The sequence below is a fragment of the Centruroides sculpturatus genome, unplaced genomic scaffold (assembly GCF_000671375.1).
Source record: "Centruroides sculpturatus isolate CEXI.00-Female unplaced genomic scaffold, Cexi_2.0 scaffold352, whole genome shotgun sequence".
Classification (NCBI taxonomy): Eukaryota; Metazoa; Arthropoda; class Arachnida; order Scorpiones; family Buthidae; genus Centruroides; species Centruroides sculpturatus.
In genome coordinates this window covers 97,774-114,096 of record NW_019384489.1, presented here as the reverse complement: position 1 = coordinate 114,096, position 16,323 = coordinate 97,774, and the positions used below count along the sequence as shown (strand labels likewise).

The 16,323-nt window shown below is 28.3% G+C and overlaps 2 protein-coding genes across 6 annotated transcripts in view; one reads left to right on the top strand and one right to left on the bottom strand.

The window, feature by feature from the left end:
• The window catches only part of LOC111621694 (EF-hand calcium-binding domain-containing protein 6-like), a 59,119-nt gene extending 46,345 nt beyond the window's left edge, over positions 1–12,774 (top strand). For 3 of the 5 annotated variants that reach the window (XM_023363906.1, XM_023363908.1, XM_023363907.1), the window contains exons 13-22: positions 505–687; positions 2,341–2,445; positions 2,557–2,745; positions 4,560–4,793; positions 4,903–5,358; positions 6,546–6,726; positions 8,436–8,638; positions 8,708–8,861; positions 11,730–11,920; positions 11,985–12,774. In XM_023363906.1, the coding sequence (XP_023219674.1) occupies positions 505–687; positions 2,341–2,445; positions 2,557–2,745; positions 4,560–4,793; positions 4,903–5,358; positions 6,546–6,726; positions 8,436–8,638; positions 8,708–8,861; positions 11,730–11,920; positions 11,985–12,263 (2,175 nt within the window). In that variant the 3' untranslated portion in view covers positions 12,264–12,774. The remainder of the gene's footprint in view (positions 1–504; positions 688–2,340; positions 2,446–2,556; positions 2,746–4,559; positions 4,794–4,902; positions 5,359–6,545; positions 6,727–8,435; positions 8,639–8,707; positions 8,862–11,729; positions 11,921–11,984) is intronic. The other 2 variants (XM_023363904.1, XM_023363909.1) reach the window with 2 other exon arrangements.
• A 1,753-nt stretch (positions 12,775–14,527) lies between these two features.
• Positions 14,528–16,323, bottom strand: part of LOC111621689 (calcium uptake protein 1 homolog, mitochondrial-like) — an 18,500-nt gene continuing 16,704 nt past the window's right edge. The window contains exon 11 of the mRNA XM_023363897.1: positions 14,528–15,074. Within this exon, the coding sequence (XP_023219665.1) occupies positions 14,920–15,074 (155 nt within the window). The 3' untranslated portion in view covers positions 14,528–14,919. The remainder of the gene's footprint in view (positions 15,075–16,323) is intronic.

Here is a 16,323-nt window from a genome sequence, read left to right as displayed (position 1 = left end):
GGGATATATTAATATACTATTATTGGGATATATTAATATTCTATATTAATAATGTATTTTTTTGTACATAATTGGTTATCTGAAAAATCAATTTTCCGAACAACCCCAGTCCCCGATTGATTCGGATAATCAACGCTCTACTGTATCTGGCATTTTTTGAAGAGCAAATACATCAAGATAATCATTACAACTGTGAGGAACTTGATACTATTAATTGGGCTACTACCAATTTTAATAAAACTCTGATCAAGGGCCTATAAAAGAATCCCTACCAATACACTAGTCCCATGAGTATGGTGCATTATGTGCCAGATAAGACTGCCAAATATTAGAAAACATTTTGCCCAGGAGTGTAAAACAAAGTATATGTCTTTACCATTAAAATCGTTTAACTTATATTTAACTCTTGAGAATGAAATAAATTATTCTTTTATTTTATACCATATTTTAAAAACATATTTAAACCATTGTTTAATGATATGTGTATATATGTATATTTTACAGATGAATAATCAAGTTATAACAAGATCTGAATTAAAAATTGCTTTAAAGAAATTATCTAAGTTTAAAATAACAGAAAAAGAGTTTAAAGAACTGTTTTTAATTTTAGATCCTTACCACACTAATTTAATTAACATTAATGACTTTGAAACATTATTTAAATTAAAACAAACTGACATACAAAAGGTAAGAATTATTATTTAATAAGAATTTTTATGAACTATTAAATTTATAATTATAACAAGATAATTAAAAATGTTAAATTATATTTCGTTTAGGAAAATTTTGAAGGTTCTGATATTGTTTGAATTTTATTGTACATTCACAGACATTTTAAGAGGACAAAGATTTCTGATAACTGTGTGCAGTTTAATTTTTTTAAGTGTAAAATTAAATTTTAATGGCATAATAAATGTATTTCTTTAATTTTTACTTTTGTTTATGTATTATGTTCCTTATGATATTTAAAACCATTGTTTTCAGTTGTTTTGTTTGTTTTCTTACTATATTTTCAATCAGTATCAGTATTCAAAAAATATTTGTTATATTTCATAAAAATGAAAAACATTAATAACTTATCTATTTAGAATGAAAATTTTAAAGCTAATTATGTAAATATCAACTTTCTTTATGCTTACAGTTTAAGTACAGAATGTATTTAATTATTTGATTTTAATGCTCTTTCAAAAAATTACATCTATTCTTTGAAAATGATAACAATGAAAGTGGTTATAGAAAAGGAATGTTGTAGAAAAAAATTATTTACAGTGATTGTTTGTATGAAATTTATTCCCAGTTTTAATCAATCTACCTAACAATTTAGGGATTATCCATAATTATGTAATGCCATTTTTATATTTTTCAACCATCCTCATAAATTCGTAACATTATCACACACACCCTCAAAATTACATAAAAATTATGCAAATCCTTGATCAACCTCCTAAATTGTACTGAATAATAATACACAGCAAGAGATATTGAACATTACATTATTTTATTAATTATATGTATAACTTAAAAAACAGCGATATAAACAATATGGTTTATTCTGCAATACTTCAGGAACAAAAATGAAAATAACTCTTACTTTTAACCTTGTAACCGGAGTGTTGTGTAATACTTCAGCAAACGTTTTCGACACCCCTTCTGGGCTCTTCCTCAGGCTTTTTCTATAAATACTGAGCTGGACGTTGAAAAATTGAATATTTTTTTTTGAGCCATTTATCTTAGGAAAGATAAGGGCCCAGAAGGGGCATTGAAAACGTTCGCTGAAGTGTTACACAACACTCCAGTTACAAGGTTAAAAGTAAAAGTTATTTTTAGTACATTCCAGGGTGTGGAGACGAATAAGAACAAAAATTAATCATACTATTATTCAAGGATTGAGACCCTAGCATTATGTGGACTTTTCATAAATACCCCTCCCCTTGTAACACATTGTAATGATTACTTGTATATATCCACCCATCCATATCTGTGTTACATAATTTACAGACAGCCCATTAGAAGTTTTTAGTGTGCTATAAAATCTAATTGTTTTAATGTGAAAAATGAATCAGAAATCACAAAATACATTTATGTATCTCAATTTTTTAAAAATTAGTCAATTATGGGAATAATTGTAGTGTATTCATATTACAAGTGAAATTCATTGTTAATATAAAAATATGATAATATAATATATGATTCTGGATTGTTAATATAAAAATATGATAAAATATGAGAATGATTCTGGATTCTAAATTAATCTAACACTATGATCAAAATGTCATTAACATATTTAAAAATTAATATGTATATTTTACATATTTTTAATTTTATACATATTTTATTTAGGACAATGACAAAAAAAATGCCAAATCATACAATAATTTACATGAAGACAAATTAAAGAAAAAATTAAAAAGCTTTGTAATTAAGCAATATCAAGAAATAGAAAAGGTAAAATATTTTAATTTTATACAAATGAAATTTCTACAATATTAATGTATTCATTTTACAATTGCTTCATACATGCTGGATGTAATTATTCTTAAATCCAAAATGTTTCAGGCAATCAAGGCACAAGATTGGGAACAGTCGGGAAGAATAAAATTAGAACATTTCAGAGAAATTCTAGAATACTTCTGTTTTCCACTTTCAGATGATCAATACAATGAAATTTTGAATGACTTAGATGTATTTGAAAATGAGATAGAGTATTTAAAATTTTTTGATCTATATAAGAAGGATCTTGACGAGGTTAGTTTTTAGTTATTTATTGCATTGATAAAATAGTTTTTATCAAATTTTTTAAATTCTTAACTATTTATTACTAAAATATTCATATTTAAATCATTCTTAATATATATCATTATCTTAAAGAAATAAGTAGTCTTTTTAAATGTAAAAAGATTATTAAATTAAATGCACAATTATTTATTGTAACATTGTCACAATGCCAGGCTGCAATTTTTAATCATCTTTTAATTTAAAAAAAAAATCACAACTTCCTGTCCATATCAGAATTTTGTATTATGTCAATTGCAATGTGATGATTTTACTTTGGACTGTTTTTCAGTTATATCTTTTTTTTTTTTTTAAATACTGAAATTTATTTTCAACAGATTAATCAATTAGATGATATAAATTTATATCTTTTTTGAAAATAATCATTTCATCTATCAGAAAATAAATGGATAGTTTTTTATATAATTCATATTATACTAGATTCTGCTGTTACAGTTCAGTTAAGAATTTATAGTGATTTTAAGATCAGTAGCATAGGATAACCAAAGAGGTACTCCCTTACCTTTGTGAATAAATTAATAAAGAAAAAGATTTGGATGTGACAAATACACTTATACACATATATATACAATATCCTTCATCCACAGTGCTAGTGGCTACATCCGGTGGATGAACTTAGGTTTGCACTAATTTGCACCTCCTCCTAATATTATTTCTAGTTATGCTATTAAGGTTTAAAATTTTTTTACAGAAAGTAATAAAATTTTAATTACTATATCACTTCTACTTTTAAAATATTATTTGCATTCAAAAGATTAAATTAAAATCAAAATATTTCCTTTTTCAAAAATTAGCAATTATAGTTTTTCTGATGAGACTGAATGCAGTAGGACCTTGCTAATTAGAACTGCAGTAGTCTGAAATTCCAATTAATTTAAACAGCCAAAAACAAATTGGATTTCTTTCTGAACAAAATACACTGCTATTGCATTTATTTTTCACTGCCCAAAGTACATAGTCTGTACAAACCCTCAAAATAAATTTAAAATTTGTTATCAGAATAGAAAATGAATGCTAGTGTCATGTCTCCTCTCCAGAGCCATAGCTATAGTGCTACGAGGTGGCTAAGCCCACTTCAGCAGTGGGCTTAGTGTGTATGTGTTTAGTATATGTATAAATGCATTTGTATGCAGTATATATAATATATGCTTTCACTTCACCATATAAACTTAGGCTACTGTTACATTTTTTACATTTGAATTGTAGGTAATAGGCGTAGTGCTGGCCAAAATAATGGGTGATACCAATCAAAATTTTTTCAGCTTGTCTCTGTAGCCTTCAATTCTTGGCTACAGGACTGTTTCTCTTTCCTACTGCACATTGAAAACCCCCATAAATGTGAATCTAGTTGGTTAAATTTCAAAAACTGACTGGTGTAAGTCATCTTGACATAATACAAAGTCTCATCAAACTACAGTTTATTGAGAAGCCTCACATTAACAAAAAAATACATTGGGAAAAATAATTTTGGATGATCAGATTTGGGTTGCAATTAGTTTGAATCAACAAGTATCTACTTTATATCAAATTGATATGGTAAAGAATATAAAGCATTGAAATAGTTTAATAACTATTTTATAGATGTGCTATCTAAAAATGTTTTATGTAGCTATTGACATTATTACTTATTTAAATTTGTAAAAATTATGATTATCAGAATTATGGTCAAAAGTACTTTAAGAAAATTTTTCTGCTTTAAATATAAAACATAGCTTATTTTTTTATTGTATTAAAACAATTAATTTTACAATGTTTTATTTGCTAAGGAGACTCAAAAATGGATTAAAACTATAAATAGACTTGTTTCCTTTAAATCACTTTCTGGCTCAGAATTTACTCTGAAAGAAGCCGAAGAATATTTAAGAGAAGCAGTTCGATCAAAACGAAATACATTTTTGAGAGATTTCTACGCACTCGATTATTCTGATGTCGGTTTAGCACATAAAGCTGATGTTAAGCTCCTTTTTGATAAGCATGCATTTAGAATGAGTGATGATCAGGTAATTTTTAATGTAGCAAATTAATATTTTTAAAACAAACCAAAAAAAAAACAAAAAAAATATTTAATAAATTTATCATAAAATTTTCTTTTCTTTTTAACTTATTTAGTTTGAAAAATTGTGGAATAAATTTCCAACAAATGAATTTAACAAATTAAAATATAGAGATTTTGTAGAAGAGTTTGGAAAGAAAATAGATAGTTCTCCACATACACCGCCACAAATGTTTCCAATAGAAAACCAAATTATAGAACGTCCTAAAACTGCTATTTCACAATGTAGTATTATGACAATTGATTTGTGTAAAGAGATGAAAAAACCTAGAGTGCGACCACATACTCCTTTTCCTGTTATAAAGGAAATTATGAATCCTTTGAGAGTTCCACCTTCACCATCAGTTTTTAAGTGGCCAGAACAAACAAAAGTAATTACAACACATGGAATAAAACCAAGAAGTCCTATAAGTGTGAAATCAGGACAACTTCAATTAACAGTACAAGATAAAAAAAATGAGCAAGATGCTATTCCAGAAGAAGTTTGTCTTACATCAAGAGGACAATCAAAGGTTGGTTAGATTTATTACAAATAACATAATGTTTTCATTATTTCACTTATTAAATGAATGGAATGATATACAATTATTATGTTACTTAATTTCAGTTATATTAAAATTTAATTTGTAACTAAAACTAAACTATTACTTAATTTTTTTAATAAAATTTTAATTTTAAACAATTTTCTCTAAACACAATTTTATTTCTGAATCTTCTTGTTTCTTTTGGCTTTAGCCCCTTTCAGCTCAGTCAGCAGTGTCCCTATGCAGTATATATAATATATGATTTCACTTTCATCAAGTGAACTTATACTATTATTACTTTTTTTTACACTTGGAAGGTAGATAATTGGCCTAGTGCTTGCTAAAAAAGAACCACCAGTCACAATTTTTTTTCAGCTCCTGTGGCCAAAAATAAATCTTAGAGAGGCAACTCTCTAGCCCCTATTTTATTTCTGGCTACAGGACTGTTGCTACAACCTGGTTTCTACAAACATATTTTATATCTGATGTTAAAATTATTTGTACATATTTTTCTTGACTTGAACTGTAGCTCTTTACCAACAATATAAACTGAACTAATATTAATCTAATGCATTTTATGAATGTCAATAAATTAAAAGTATCTTTATATAAAGAAAATAATGTTAAGTTTATAAACAGATCAATACAAGGTCCTTGTGCAATTTTAAAAATTTATAACTTTTTTTTCTATCACAAATACTAATAAAGTTATAAATTTTTAAAATTGCACACGGACTTTATGGACACTCTGTATGTACACAATGTATAATATTACATTAAAGAATACCTATTATATTAATATATCTATATATCTGAATTAAAATTCAGATATATTAGATATACTTGAAAACAGCTATTTTGAAATATAATATTTTATTTTGTTTTAAATTAAAACTGATTAATTTATAAGCCATCCAGTATTCTCTTTAAGTAATAAAAATATTTTATCTCATATGTACAGTACTATACATACACATATGTTAGGTAAAGGATTCTATACCATTCAATATATCACACCAAATTTATAATTAAAGCTTAGTTTACATAATGTATTTGTATAGAAATAGAAAGCTGGTAATAATATAATTTTTTTGAAAAATATTTATATACATAATAATAAAGTTAAATTTTTATTAACTTATTTTAAAAATAACAATAATTTATTATAAATTTAGTTAGGAAAAGAAATGGAACAGTCAATTGATGAAAAAATTCTTGTGGATCCATCATCTATTCCAACACCAACTGATTATTTTTTACAAAAACGTATTTTATGGAGGTGCAAAGACATTGTGCGAAGATGTAAACTAGTGGATTCTAATCATTCTGGTATCATATCAGCTGATAAATTTCAAAGTAAGACATTTGTTTTGAATACTATAGTCAAACTTCAATTCAGAGGTGAACAAACAATGGCATTAAAGTTAAAATTAAATGAAATATGGTGCTAAACTGAAGTGTCTTGAGCTAAGAATTATATATAGTAACATTCTATGTATACAAGTTTGAGTGTGAAACATGTATGATTTCATATCATGAATGACATTATCACTATTTAGGAGGGGGATTATCAGCAGCATAACCCCACAAAGTAGGGGTTGCCATACTGCTTGAATGTTTTTAAGAATTTATATTATTTTAAAATGATGAATTTTAATTCAGTTCAATTTCTAAATTTTGTTTTCACATAATATAAATAACAACTATTCAAACAATAATAGTTTTCATTTTCCTTAATTCCTAGTTTCCTGAAAATTGCAGTTATGCCACTGGCTATTATCAAATTTTGACTGTATTATGCATTTATAATCAGGTTCATCACATACTTGTACTTATAGAAGTATAAACTATGTATTATTTTAAAATTGAATTTCCTTTTTCATATAATTCTATATACAGCATAGAGCCTTTTCAAGAGAACCATCAAAAGATAAATGTATAATACATATTCTAATACAGTAGTACCTCGACTTACGCGAACCCGGAGTTACGCGATTTTCAAATCTCGTCTTTTGTTTGTGCGCCACACAACCCTTGATTATTCATTCCCCCCACACTATTGTTCAGCTTACATGTTCGGATGTGTCGCGCGGAATCCACACATAGCTACAATTTATTTTGTGTTATTTATTTTTGTGTTTGTTATATCTACGGAGATTTGAGAGACTGTCATCCAAACGAAGTAGAACTAATTCTTCTGTGTCAAACAAGAAAAGAAAAACTTTATTTTTGAAATGTAAAGTTAACATTGGGTACGTTCGTAAAGTCGAACGAGTTAAACGAGAATGAAGTCATTGTTATTCTTATTTCGTTAGACTTTTCGAACGATTCGTTAATAACGCGTTTAACTCGTTTGACTTTACAAACGTACCCATTATTAAAGACTTCGATACAAAAATGAAAATTTGTGAATTGGCAAAGAAGTTTGATCTACCGGAATAGTCGGTCGGAACAATTATAAAAGGCAAAGAAAAAATTCTCGAAGCTGTGAAAAATGCTCAATCTTTAAATTCAAGCATCATTCGTAAACGTCACAGTATTATCGCTGAGATGGAAACAATGTTAAAATTATGGCGTAATAATCAAGTAAATGTGAAAAATTGTAAAATAATATAGGCCTAATTTGTTATACATATGTATTATCTAAGATTTTATTAAACATTTTTTTCTAAATTATTGTTTTCTTTAGTCTCCGGCCCCAATTAAAAATTATTTGTATGTATTTATATGCGAAATTATACCCCGACTTACGCGAATTCGACTTACGCGGTTACCGCTTGGTCCCACCTATCGCGTAAGTTTGGGGTATTACTGTATATAAAAAAAATTAATTTCATTATTTTTATTGAAAATAAATAGCAGAATCTTCAAATTCATACTATTTATTATGTTGTTATGTATATTATGTATTCATATTTTGTATTCACTAAAAAAAAAGAGCATGATGGATACAAGAAATTTAATAGTTAAAATGCCTGAAATTTAGAATGTTATTATTTTGTATGTACACTAATTTATATAAAATTTTTAATTCAAATTTAACATATAATAATATATATTTATAGACATATTAAACTGGGCAGGCATTCCAACAAAAGAATCAAAAATTTCTCAGGAACTGGCCAATACTTATGATATTAAACCAGGAAATCAAATCAATTATTGGGAGTTTCTTAGGAAATTCTTATTTCATATTGGATCAAAAAGAACAGTTTTTACACCTACAGAAATTGCTATCAAAAGAGAATTAGAGCAGCAAATAAATAGGGTATGAATATTTTACATTCATTCTTTTAAGATTAAAATTTAGTACTGATTAATCCAAACTCTGCAAAAGGAACAGAAAAATTTAAATTTATCTGAAAAATTACATAACAAGACACAACAAACTCTAGAAGAATTAATTAATTCAAAATTCAGAGAAATAAAGAAGAGATGTGAAACTGAAGATCCTTCCAAGACTGGATTAATACCAGGAGAAAAGTTAAAAGGTATTTATTATCTTAAAAATTCTTATATGAGATTTTTTTCTTGTGTTTATCTTAAATTGTATTCAGTTCTTTTGAGTTATGAGTACAATTAAAATAATTTGAGTTAGATGTAAAAAATAACTTTGTTCATAAGTTAAACTCTGTTTTATCTTAATGCATTTTAATAGAGTTTTCTCTTATTGAAAAAAAATCTAAGGAGTTGCATAACTTTCCTCTCTGTTATAAGACGTTATTTAAAAAATAAACAACAGTATAACAGCCAGGAATAAAAAGTCAAGGAAAATCTCTATTTTACATAGAGAATTCATTCATTTTTCTATAAATTTATAAAAAAATAGATTTCCTTCATTCCAAAACAATCAAAGCTAAAAATACTTTAAAATCATTTCACATTTTCTCATGTTGTGTACTGTACCTGTACATGTATGTACAATATAGTTTTAACCACTGATTTACTGTTTTATGTAAATATGAAAATGAAACTTAATTGAATTAATTTGACAGTGTATATAACTTTTGTTAGATTAATATGTTTAGAATTTTTTTTTGGAAAAACAATAATTAAAAAGTTGTTATATTTCAAATTGAATATTGGCAGTTGCCGAATAATGATTTGTTGTATAAGTGGAGTTAATGTCAAAAACTTCTCAAATATATTCTTTTTTATTAATATTTTATATATATAAGAAAAATTTGAAAAATCTCTATCTACTTTTCTTTCTTTTTCTTTAAGGTATACATCCCATATAAATATATCTAAGATTGCAAACTTCCTAAATATCAGAGCTTGAATATTATACATTAGCAGTGCTTGTCAAACTTAGCATTTGTTATAGTCTTATATTCTTAAACTGGTTGGTGCATGGTACTCTAAATCTAATTAATTTTTAAAAATATTTTAAAGCTGTTTGTTGAAACCACGTAAGAGCAAAATCTGCATTTGTGCATAATATAAAATCTATATTCCATTTTCAAGACTTTATAGTTTCAATTTAGTCCAATGAAAGATTCAAAAATTGTAGATCTATAAATTTCCACTGGCATCTGTCTGCTGTCTATTCTTCCTTAATCTGGAGAATGAAGTTAGAAGAAATTCAAGACCAGATATGGAAAGCTCTGATTAACTATATACAAACTTTCAGTTTGGAGTGGAAGTCGTTATTTCAATTCAAAAATTTTCTCCTGAATGGAGTTAGATGGATGACCTGCATGATTCCATTGTTAACATGAAAAGTATGATGTACAGGGGCAAGACGCTAAAATTGAGAGCATTGTGACAATGTCACAATAAATAATTCTCATTTCTTTTTAACTATACATTTAGTAGAGGAGAAGGTGGTAGTATGGAACAGTGCGGGTATTATGGAACCACCCCATTTCGAACTGATAATAAAAGCGAACTGTAGCGGAATGTGGCTGAACTGAACTAGGCAGACATCCATAGCAAGGGGAAAACCCGTTTTACTTCAGTTAAACGGTTGTCCGTATTTAATCAGCAAATTTGTTTTTTTCAAAATTCGCAAGTTTTGAATGCTAAGTGAATTTAATTATTTTTAAAATATAAATCGTGTAGTTGTAGGTTCACTGGTGCATGTATTCCGTTCCAGAGACTTAGGGGTACATATTAATCTGTGTGATGTTCACGTTTTTTAAATTTTGGTCTTGACAGACATAAGTTAATTCGAGATGGCGATGCGTGAAATACGGACCCCATTGGTGCTTTTACAGTAATATGGAACTCAACTCCTCCGAACTTTCTATTTGCAAGCAGACATTCCTCCAGAGCAATTTGTGAAAAAGACACTAGGTAGAAAGCCAATTCTTCCTGAGAATATCGAAAAAGAGCTGCTGGAATATATATTGTTGATGGAGGTCATATTTTTCTATTATAAAAGCATTTTTGCGATAAAATACATTGGAGTAAATAATTTTGTAATTATTTAACATTTTTTGTCCTTTCCTATTTGTTTTTGGCTACATTAAAGCATTTTTTTGAAAATATACAGTAAGGTTCCATATTACCACCCGATTTTCTCTAAGCCTACTTTCGGACTTTTTGTACAAAAGCCTTCAAAAACCATACTTATAATTACACTAGCGAAAAATCCAATTAGGAACATTTAGTTTACTAGTTACCAGTACTTTTCGCACAAAAAATGTGGGTGTAGTTATGATACCTTGTTTACAATTCACTAAAATGTAATTGGGGTTCCATAATACCACCTTCTCCTCTATATATTTCCAAATAATTTGGTTGTTGAAGAAAAGCTAATTACCATCTTAAATGTTAAAATATAGCCATGTTTTCACGTATCAACCAGTTTTAATCTAAGTGAAACAATTTCTGTTATGGTGTTTTTGTGCCCTCCTCTTTTCCAGTTTTGTTATCTTTAGCAGAAACAATTTGTCGTGTTAATTAGCATCTTAGTTAATTGTAAATGACATTATTGACAATCTAATGGATAAACAATGCACTTTTTGTGAAACTGGAAGTGATGGTTTTCCATCACTTCCAGTTTATATTGTTATTTGGTTAGCAACACAAAGTTGCTGACCAAGAAGTATTTTGCTACTTTTTTCCATCTTAATATACTATTTTTAAATTGAATATTTACTCATTTAAATCTGGAAAATTAATTTAAACTCCTTAATATCATACATTATAACTCTCTTCTTTTTAATTAATATGCTTATTAATTATAATTTAGAAACTAATAAAATGTCTCGTACACTAATGACATAAAACTTCGAGTCAATAAGGTTTATTAGAAACAAGAATTAGTTTCTATAGCCAAAATATATTAAAACATGAATTTAATATCTATTGGAGCATTAATTTTTTATTTATTTTCTATTTTAATACATTAGATATTCTTAAACAAGTGGCTATTCCCGTCAATGACAAGAAAATTGAGAAGGAATTAGCATCTCTAGGACTTTTAACAGACTCTACCATAGATTATTTGAATATTCTTTCTAAATATATTCTCCATCTCGGAAAAAGTTCCACCAGTGCAGACATTCGTAAAAGAAGAAAATTACCCCCGGCCAGAATAAAGGTTTGCTACTATTTTAGTCATTTTATAGAATAGCAGAAATTTAAAAATGGTTATAAATTTCCAGGTTTCTCTCGGAGAGGAGAATCCCTATTTAACAAAAACATTGTTAGAGATGCGTGGTAAAGTAACAAAAAATTTTCGTACTTTATCAAGACAATTTTTACTTTACGACAAAAATATGACCGGATTAGTGGAATGTAACATTTTTAGGGAACTTTTACAAAAAATTGGTGTGGTTTTGCCCGAAGAACAACTGTTCAGAATTTTAGAATATTATGATCCAAATTTAACTGGAAAAATCGCATATGCTGAATTTTTAAGAGCATTTGTAACATCTGCTTAATAAAATTATAAAATTTTCTATTAAATGCTTAACAGGCAACTTTTGCTTTATTTGGATATTAGTCCTGTATGAATTCATTGAAGACCTTGTATATACAATTTAATTTAAAATGATTATGTTAATTATTATCTGAGAAGTATATGATGTACACTAAATGATAGAGTTTCTTTTCTCATCTGCATTCAAACATCTTGTCATCTACCTCTAGGAAGTACCACAACAGAGAAGGCATTTTGTGTTCTGCAGTTTGCAAAGTTGGACTTGCTCATCATTGTACATCATCATCAAATCTTTCAGTTGATGAGAGATTTGATATTATTCAAAATATGAATTCAAGTATTATTAGTAATACACACTTGGTTATTTACATCAGTTATGATATGGTTTGCACTACCAATTGAAACTGATTTCTGTATTGATAGATAATGATATACATACACAAAACAAATTTGCTGAATAAATTGTAACTTTGATCTGTAAGAACTCACTACATCATAAATTAAATTAAAAAAATAAATAAACTAAAGCCAGCAAGAGTTCTTGCATGTCTTTCCAGGCATTCAAACAAGAGGTTAATTTAAGGGAACCACAAAGCAAGTCTGATAGTTTAGTTATAATTTCTAAATGTTAGAAAAAAAATGCAAAAGCCTTTTTTAAAAATCTTACCTAGAGGATTTGATCCCGGGATCTCGAAAATCGGGATCCCGGGATCCCGACCACTTTTCAGTCCCAAAATTTTCGGGATTAAGTTTTCCTAATCCCGGGATTTTCGGGATTGACATCATTTTAAAAAAATTGCAAAATAGACTGCATGAAGCGAAACGTTCAGTGCCAGTGCTTTTAACAGAATTGCTTGCCTATCATTTTAATATAAAATACAAGAAATTTTATTCCAAGCAAGCAGCAGAAATTAACCAAGCGGGCTTGCGATGCTTGCTTGGAATAAAACTTCTTGTATTTTCAACTAAAATGATAGGCAAGCAGTTCTCACTGGGTTACTTGGTAATATACTTCATTTTTGTATTTTTGAATTTTCGCGGGCGCCAATCGATTTTCTGGCGCAGTCGAGAGCACTACTCAGTGCGTTTTACCTGTCAATGTGTCAGCCATCTTGTTTTGCCAGTGTGGTTAATATAGACCTGACGCTACTCGCTTAGGGGGGTCGACCTTAGGTGAAAAGGTTATGACCCTCGCCTTGTCCGCGATCTGTCAGGATGATGCGAGAAAGTCTTTTTACGTTTCGGGGTAGTGGTTTGCTGAACGCTGAGAGACTCACACAGAGACCGAATTTACAAAATTAACGCGTTTATTTTTAGAAAGGCATGCTTACAATGATCGAAACAATCGGGATTATAGCCTTTACTCCTACAATCCCGATCCGTGTCGACCGGACTGTTTCTTTCCATCCTCCCCGTGTCCTCGAAGCTTATAAGTATTTACTAACGATTCCTCCAACTTCCATCAACCTAAACGCGTTTTCTCTGCAGCTGCATATATGTGCAACAAATTGAGAAGCAGACTTGGTGATGAGACCTAGATGCGTTGTTATTTCTCAGATCATATTTTCGCAATTCAAATTAGAATGTTCCTATTAAATTAGTTTTCTTTATATTTAAGAAAAATGTGACTGATTAATATTATTTTTAAATACTTTTTCCTAAGAAACTTACTTTACTACCTACTTACTAGGTTGTTATATGAAAGTAGTCTATTTAGTCGATGTTAAGAGAGATTTTTGTGAATTTTCAACGTTTATTTGCATAGTTTGTTACATAAAAGTTTTTCAATTTATGTGAGTTTAAAGAGATCTCAGTGATGCTTAAAAAAGAATAAATTTAACATGAAGACAGTGAATTTAAGTCTGGTTAGTCTGACTGTAAGTCTGATTAATTAGAGTGATTAAATTAACTAGGTGTATACCGTAAAATACGTTGATTTTTGTCTAAATTTTGATTTTTAATTTCTGTAAGATTTTCTTATTTTTTATTAACCCTCAATACCGAAGAAATCCCGGGATTAGAAATAAGGACCGGGATCGAATTCCCTAATCTTACCCCTATAATTGTAAATGTTAATCCATATCTACCTTTCATGCTATTGCTTTTTGGCTGTTAATGAATGCCACTACTCTCACATTGCTTTATGTTAACAGAGAACCAATTTGTCAGTTTGTTACTATCACTCTGTCAGCAGAATAGAAATCAAATACAGCAAGATAAAGTTTTTACTTTGGAATTGAATAATTATATAGACAATTCACTAAATAACAAATTTTATTCAAAACAATTTTACATACATTTTACTTCAGAATTCAATATATTAACTAATAATTATAGACTAATTTGAGATTGAAATGTATTAGTGTGAGACTAACGTGTTAATTATTATTTATTGATTCGGATTACTATTATAATTTTAAAAAATGCAGTCAAACTTTTTAGTTATTCAGAATATTGGAAAGTTTATTTGAAAACAAAAGTGTGGTATCGAGGTGGGCAGTCGTTACTTCAAAAGTCTTCATTTGTATTGTTAATGGAAAAAACAGTACTTAGTCACGTAAATGTCTAGTTGTAAACCATCGACTAAAAAATTTTGGAAAAAATTGTTGTATTAGAAATATTTTGTAATAAAGTAATATCCCCAACTGATTTTATTACTAAACATCTAATAAAACGGGTTTTTTCAGTCGAGCGCATTTCCAGATGGAATCCATGAGTTTGACGAAACCCGTGTCCTTGGGTTTTTCGAGTCCTCTCTGCAACTGTTCTTTCATGACTGCCACAAATTCTTTGTTACTAAGTTGTCCATCCACTAAAAAAATAATTTATATTATTTGACTGAAATATTAAACTGTAATTTTTAACTTATAAGATTAAATTAACACCACATCCAATAATAAATTAATACCTATAATCTTTAGAGCATTTTATGATTAAATAGTTATGATTTTTCTTCTTTAACAATCCAAATTTATTTTGAAATTAAGGGTTAGAACCAAAATTAAATGTTTGTTTGTTTTGTTAATTACAACAATGCAACACTTAGGTGATCTGTCTAGGGGAATGCCTTCTGGGAGGTCTAAGGGAACTGGTCAGGCATTAGAGGCATGGATAAAACCCAGAAAACTCCACATGGCCAGCACGAATCCATGACCGAAGTTCCAGTGTTCAGGGAACAGAACCGCTTGGCCACCAATAAGCCAAAATTAAATGTAATATTACTAATTTGTCTAAAGTTTATGGTCCTTCTATATTCTAAAATTCTTGTTACCATTATATCTCATGTAATTGGTAAATGTTATGTTTTTATTATGATTTAAATAAAAATCATTACAAGCTTTTTATCAAAATGCATTTTAGCTACTCTGCCCTCTTTGGTTGACTATATTGATATCTAATGCAATAAGCCCTTATTAAAGTTACTTTAAATATAATGATGAAACCAGAACTTTCAATTGGTGTAATATGTATAAAATTTGTCTGAAATGTATACTTACTAAATACATACAATTATTTGCATATATTTAGTAAGACTGTTCCTTTTTTTTAATGTCAGAAATACAAATTCACATCCATCTATCTAGCTATTTATTTAAAACTAGCTGCAAGGACCCACTTCGCTGGGTTTTTATTTGTGGGCAAAAAGTAACGATAGTGAAGATTAAGATAATTACATTATAGCCAATCTTACCTGTTTCCAGACTAATTAGAGAATTTTTACATCCAGTCGAACGAACTATTTTCAATTTGATCAATTTTCTGCAATGTTTACAATCGTTCTATAATCGAATCAATTCGAATTTAATTTCAATTTCAAAAATTTTTTAAATCGAAATAGAAAATCTTCCACTTTCAACCCCATATCTCCCGCACCCTTATAGCTATCAGGACGCAACCACCATAGTGCATGAATGGCAACAACTTGGGGCTACTACCACATACAAACACCATTCATGTGTGATGCGTAGTTTTGGCTAAAAAGTGAAATATAGGGACACACACGTCCATTTATATATATATATATATATAAGATTACCATATTTAGTGAAACCTATTAAATT